The 6258-nt window shown below is 44.1% G+C and overlaps 1 protein-coding gene across 1 annotated transcript in view; it reads right to left on the bottom strand.

Annotated features, from left to right (window-relative positions):
• Positions 1-216: 216 nt before the first annotated feature.
• Positions 217-6258, bottom strand: part of LOC139175474 (peptidoglycan recognition protein 1-like) — a 6874-nt gene continuing 832 nt past the window's right edge. Inside the window, exons 2-4 of the mRNA XM_070766599.1 lie at positions 5800-6010; positions 3540-3658; positions 217-470 (exon numbers count right to left, since the gene is read on the bottom strand). Of these exons, the coding sequence (XP_070622700.1) occupies positions 217-470; positions 3540-3658; positions 5800-6010 (584 nt within the window). The remainder of the gene's footprint in view (positions 471-3539; positions 3659-5799; positions 6011-6258) is intronic.

Here is a 6258-nt window from a genome sequence, read left to right as displayed (position 1 = left end):
AAGGAAAATTCATTCATTTTCTTGATCAAGGAGGAAAATTCATTGATTGTCTTGATCAGGAAGGAAAATTCACTCAATTTCTTGAGCAGGAAGGAAAATTAATTGTCTTGATCAAGAAGGAAAATTGATTAATTATCTTGATCAAGAAGGAAAATCGGTTCAGGAAGGAAAATTGATTAATTGTCTTGATCAAGAAGGAAAATTCGTTCATTTTGTTCATTGGGGAGGAGAAACTAGACTATTTTCTGTATCGGTGACGTTTATTGTCTCCGTACGATTCAAAAGGTGAAGGGAATGCTTGTAGTTTGGCCACTTGGCAATCTCGGCACGGACGAATTCTCCTGGAGATACCATGTCACTGACATCACTGTGGGCTAGCAATATATATTCAGGCGATAGGTAGCCAATTTTCACCGAGAAATTGAGGAAGCACCTGAGAGCCTTCCAAGCTTTGTCTTCCGGGGATCGTTCTAGGAAAGAAACAGAATAGTCAGACTTTGCTCAGGGAGCCAGAGAAAATTTCATCCCAGTTTAAGGAGAGATCTGAGGATGCTGGTTTAATATAAACCGGTGGATTGTGAGTGGAGCTCAATAGAATCTCGGTAGAAATCTGAGAATCTTTGGGTTGAATTGAGGTCTCCTTGGTGATTTCTGAGCTGAGTGGTTTTCGTGAAGACCTTTCATAACCCAACTAGGGAACGTCATCAGGGATGGAAGGGAGGAGGAGGAAGGGGAAGAGGAAAAGGAGGGAGAAAGGAGAGTAATCGAAGGAGAAAGGGAAGGGAGGGAAGAGGAGCGGAGAAGAGGAAGGGAAGGAAAAAAGAAAGGGGGAAGGAGAGGAAAGGAGAGATAGGGGAGGAGGGGTGAAGAGAGGAGAGGAGAAGAAAGGAAGAGGGTAAGAAGGACAGAAAAGGAAAGGAAAGGAGGAAGATGGTAAGAAGGAAAGGAGAGAAGAGGAAAGGAGAGGAAAGGGGGAGAGAAGGGGAAGGGAAGGGATAAAAGAAGGAGAGAGGGAGGGAAGGAGGAGGAGCTATACTGTGGAAGCCTTTTCTAACTAGGAATTGCAACGAGCTGTCGAGCCGGTGCAGACGTTGGTGATCAATTAACTATCTATAGAAGGCCTGGTGTAGATGGGAACTTGGGGGGTGGGGTGATTTTCAGGAGGGAGCAGAGGCAGCCACTAAGCACCCTTTTGAGGGGTTCAAGGCCATCCTAGGCCCACCCACCTGGGCGGAAGCAGAGGGAGAACTTGCCACGCTGGCACAACCTGAATGGGCAACGTGACAAATTTGTGGATGGTGGGGGGGAAATGAGGGTTGTGAACTTTCAACTGGGTGGGAAACTCGGGTCCAGGTTTCCCAGCTTAGGTGCCAGGATGGCTCCGGCAATAAATTTGAATTTTGAGGAGTAACTTTGACTCAGACTCTGGTTTAGTTCGGATGTTGACACGAGCTTCAGGCCAGAGGTTGGAGTTTTTTCCTGAAGGATTTTGTAACTTCTCAAGCTCTGGAGGAGACCTTCCCACCCACAATATTCACGAGGCATCCCACGCCTAGCGCGAGGGTGGGGCCCTGCAGAAACTCGGCCAGGGTTGTGGCTTGTTGGCATCCTGCCGTTTTAACCCTCACGGATGCCAAAACACTCCGTGAAGCCTCCAGGTTGCTCAAACTTCTCCCAAACTTCCTGGTCCTTCAAGGGAGGGAGGAAGGAGATGCCGGCAGGACCCGAATGCGACTCGGCTCATCAGGCCAAGCATAACAATAACCCGAAAGTTAGCTTGCCGTAAACAAATTGTGGCTTGTACACTCGGTCGCAAGCCAAGTTGGCCAGCTGGCAGTATTCCCTCTCTGATCATTTGGGAGAGAATTAAGTTGAGAGAAAAACGTTTATATACTATTTATTGAATACTTAATAGATTTTTTAATTGTCCTTCCTTTCCTAGTACCTTAGTACGATCCTTAATTAATAATAATAATAATAATTTATTAGATTTGTATGCCGCCTCTCTCCGTGGACTCGGAGTGGCTCACAACAAATAATTCAATATAACAAATCTAATATTAAAACCCCACATTAAAACCATACAACACAATTGTTCCATGCATTAACTATACATAGCCGCCCCGAGTCTACGGAGAGGGGCAGCATACAAATCTAATAAATAAATAGATAAATATACCCCTTAATTGTTTCCTATTTTAAATTACTTTTAAAATAGGAAATAATTAAATAGCATGTTTTTACCCATCAAGGCTTTCATCATTTTAATCATTATCTGGAACTGAACTTTGAGAGCAATGAAAGAAAATCGAGCCACTTGCCTAACCTGTTATCCTACTGAACCTTGTGGGTTCAGGACAAAACCTTAAAATGTTACTGGGCTCCTCGACAAATGATGCTGTCCACCATTTGTACTTTTTGTGGCTATTCAAATAATGGGACTTAATCATGGTGGGCAAGCCACTCCCACCCAGCCACATGACTTTGAAGCCACCCCCTGGTCACATGACTGGCAAGCCACTCCCGCCTGGTCACATCACAGGCACACCACACCCACATAATAAGCCACGCCCAGAGCATGGACGTAAAAATTTTGGCAATCCATCACTGGAGAGAAGATATTTTTGCCTAAAATTCCAAGGCTCAAATACTTGTGGTTTTGCTTGGTTTGCGATTATGTGTCAGTTTTGCTTTTTATGTGGTTCATATGTACCGTATTTTTCGGACTATGAGACGCACCAGAGTATAAGTATAAACCTTAGTTTTGGGGGAGGAAAATAGGGGAAAGAATCTGCTTAACAAGTATTCATCTGGCTAGCGTCCTTAGTCTGGGCAGCTTCAACACATTATTTTATCCCCTAGTTAGGGCTCTAAAAAAACCTTTATTTGGAGAGAGTAACAATGAAAGAGCTTGCAAGCCAGGAAAATCATTAGCACCTGGTTAGGGCTAGAAAGAAACATTTAGGACAAGTAGAGCAATGGGAAAAAAAACCTGCAAAGACTTAGGACTTAGAAAACCTTCTTTGCAGAGAGTAACAATGAAAGAGCCTGCAAGGTGAAAGCTGGAAAGACCGTTAGCAGCTAGTTAGGGCTGGAAAAAAAAGCTACACCTGAATTTTCAACCCCTTTTAGGGAGGAAAAGGGTGCAGTTTATACTCCCAAAAATACGGTACTTAGTTTCTTACTCTGTTTCTTTCCAGTGTGTCTGGTTGTGTTGGGATGTCATCTAAATTAATAATGTGTGGGAAATCCTCCTAACGACCCTGCGAGGTGGGCTGGACATCCAGACGGGGGACAAAACCACTACTCCAAGATTGCTCGCTGAGTAAAACACCTCCCTAGTCCAATTGCAACTTTCTTAGCCGCTGTGAAATTTTGCTTCCTCTGTCGTCTGGGTTTTGCTTTCCCTCTCGAGTTATTTGATGCTTCGCGTTGAGTTTTACTGGCAGACTGCCCCTAAGCCTGGAGGCTCCGTATATTCCCTGTGATGACTAACAAAGGGTTGTTTTTGTTTTCCCCGAAGTTGTGGACAAACATACCCACGAACGTGCCAATGAAAGCAATCCCCAAGGAGAAGTCGTTGTAGCCAGATGTGTGGGATCCTTCGTTGCGCCAACCCCGTCCTTCGTAGACGTAGCCATCCTCACCAATCAGGAAACTGGAGGGAGGGAAGGAAAGAAATAGGGGTAGAGGAGAAAGAAGGAAAGAAGGAAGGAAGGAAGGAAGGAAGGAAGGAAGGAAGGAAGGAAAAAAGGAAAGAAGGAAAGAAGGAAAGAAAGAAGGAAAGAAGGAAAGAAGGAAAGAAGGAAAGAAGGAAAGAAGGAAAGAAGGAAAGAAGGAAAGAAGGAAAGAAGGAAAGAAGGAAAGAAGGAAAGAAGGAAAGAAGGAAAGAAGGAAAGAAGGAAAGAAGGAAAGAAGGAAAGAAGGAAAGAAGGAAATAGGGTTGGAGGAGAAGGAAGGAAGGAAGAAACAAAGGAAAGAAGGAAAGAAGGAAAGAAGTAGGGTTAGTAGTGAAGGAAGGAAGGAAATAGAATTAGAAGAGATGGAAGGAAAGCAATAGGGTTAGTGGAGAAAGAAGGAAGGAAAGAAAGAAAGAAATAAGGTTACAGGGAAAAGAAGGAAGGAAATAGGGTTAGAGGAGAAGGAAGGAAGGAAATAGGAGAAAAGGAGAATGAGAAATAAGGGAGGAAGGAAAGAAGAAAGGGATGGAGAGAATAGGGTGAAAGGGGGAAGGAAGAATAGTGAGGAGGAGAGGAAAGGAGGGAAGGGAAGGAAAGGAAAGGAAAAGAGGAAAAAAAGAAGGAAAGGTTAATTCATATTTTTCAAGCCATTTAGGACTAGATAGGTCTTTTCCACCCAATTACATGGCAACTCCTTGACTGATCCCAAAAACATTAAGCAAGACTTGAAGACCAGGAAACATCCGATTTGTCAGGCTGGAAAACTGGAGCAAACGTTCCAGGAAGAACCTGCCTCGTTATTTAAAATAATCGTCGCAACATGGACAATAACAGAGCTCAGAGCATCCATGAAATAATAATCCTCGGGGAACTTCCCTCGGTTTCATAAGGCCTGGATTTTTAACTCGCTTCCCCCTCACCTGTTGTAACCAGGGATGGGCTCCTACAGGTACTGTCAGAAAAATTTTGATTTTTTCCCCCCCCCCCCTTTCTGGTCTCTGGGTACATTCTTCTCATCGCAGTAAATGAGGTTGAATGTGTATAATTTTAGAAGAGCTGTGGGTGCGTGTGTGTACATACACATAGAGTTTATATAGTAGATAATGTACATTTTTGTGTGCCTGTGTGTAAAATGTATGCACACATACGTCATATTTACATAGAATTAAATAGTATACAGTGGTACCTCTGCTTACGAACTTGATTTGTTCCGTGACCAGGTTCTTAAGGAGAAAAGTTTGTACGAAGAAGCAATTTTTCCCATAAGAATCAATGTAAAAGCAAATAAGGCGTTCGATTGGGGAAACCACAGGGAAGGTAGAGGCCCCACAGAGGCTTCTCCCTGCCTTGTCCAGCCCCGTTTCCTCCCAGGAGATTCCTAGAGAGGCCCTGCGGAGTCTTCTCCCTGTCTTTTCCAGCCCTGTTTCCTCCCAAGAGATTCCTAGAGAGGTCCCATGGAGGCTTCTCCCCGCCTTTTCTGGCCCTGTTTCCTCCCAGGAGATTCCTAGAGGGGCCCCACGGAGGCTTCTCCCGGCCTTTTCTGGCCCTGTTTCCTCCCAGGAGATTCCTAGAGAGGCCCCACGGAGGTTTCTCCCCACCTTTTCCAGCCCTGTTTCCTCCCAGAAGATTCCTAAAGAGGCCCCACAGAGGTTTCTCCTCGTCTTTTCTGGCCCTGTTTCCTCCCAGGAGATTCCTAGAGAGGTTCAATGGAGGCTTCTCCCCACCTTTTCCAGTTACAGTTTCGGAGGCTCGGGTTTGCAAGTGGAAAATGGTTCTTGAGAAGAGGAAAAAAAAATCTTGAACAACCGGTTCTTTTCTAGAAAAATTTGTAAGTAGAGGCATTCTAAGGTAGAGGTACCATTGTATTTTGGATTGTTCAGTAATAATAAATAGAGAGGGAAATTGTATCTCTTAGAGGCGAGGAGAAGCCAGGCACCCTAACCCAAACCCAAACCCTTGGTGTGAGTGACGTCGTTAAGCCAGTCACATGACCTTTAAGCCACCCCATCACATGATCGTCAAGCCACTCCCACCTAGTCACATGGCCAACAAGCCACACCCACAAAATAAGCCACACCCACAGCGTGGTAGTCAAAAAAAATTGGAGCCCTTCACTGACCTGTACGCGATGTCACACCATCCTTTGAGGTTCATGTGGTAGTTCTGGATCCCTTTGACTTCGGTGGCACATTCAGTGTGAGTCCGACAAGGGTTGCCGGCCGTGTGGATGATGACCACGTACTCGGACGGGACGACCCTCAACGGATCAGAGCAGTTGGCCGCCTTGGCGCCCCATTTTGAGGGGGTGATGAGTTTGAAACAACCTGTGGCTGGAGAAATGGAAGAAGTGCACTCCGCTAGGAGTTGGGGCAGTTTATAAATTGAATTGAATTGAATTGAATTGAATTGAATTAGACTAAATTGAATTAAATTAAATATTAAATTCAATTGAATTGAATTAGACTAAATTATATTAAAGTAAATTAGACTAAATTAGACTAAATTAGACTAAATTAGACTAAATTAAACTAAATTAAACTAAATTAAACTAAATTAAACTAAATTAAACTAAATTAAA

The sequence above is a fragment of the Erythrolamprus reginae genome, chromosome 13, assembly GCF_031021105.1.
Source record: "Erythrolamprus reginae isolate rEryReg1 chromosome 13, rEryReg1.hap1, whole genome shotgun sequence".
Classification (NCBI taxonomy): Eukaryota; Metazoa; Chordata; class Lepidosauria; order Squamata; family Dipsadidae; genus Erythrolamprus; species Erythrolamprus reginae.
The sequence above is the reverse complement of the archived record's forward strand: the minus strand, read 5'-3'. Positions and strand labels throughout refer to the sequence as shown.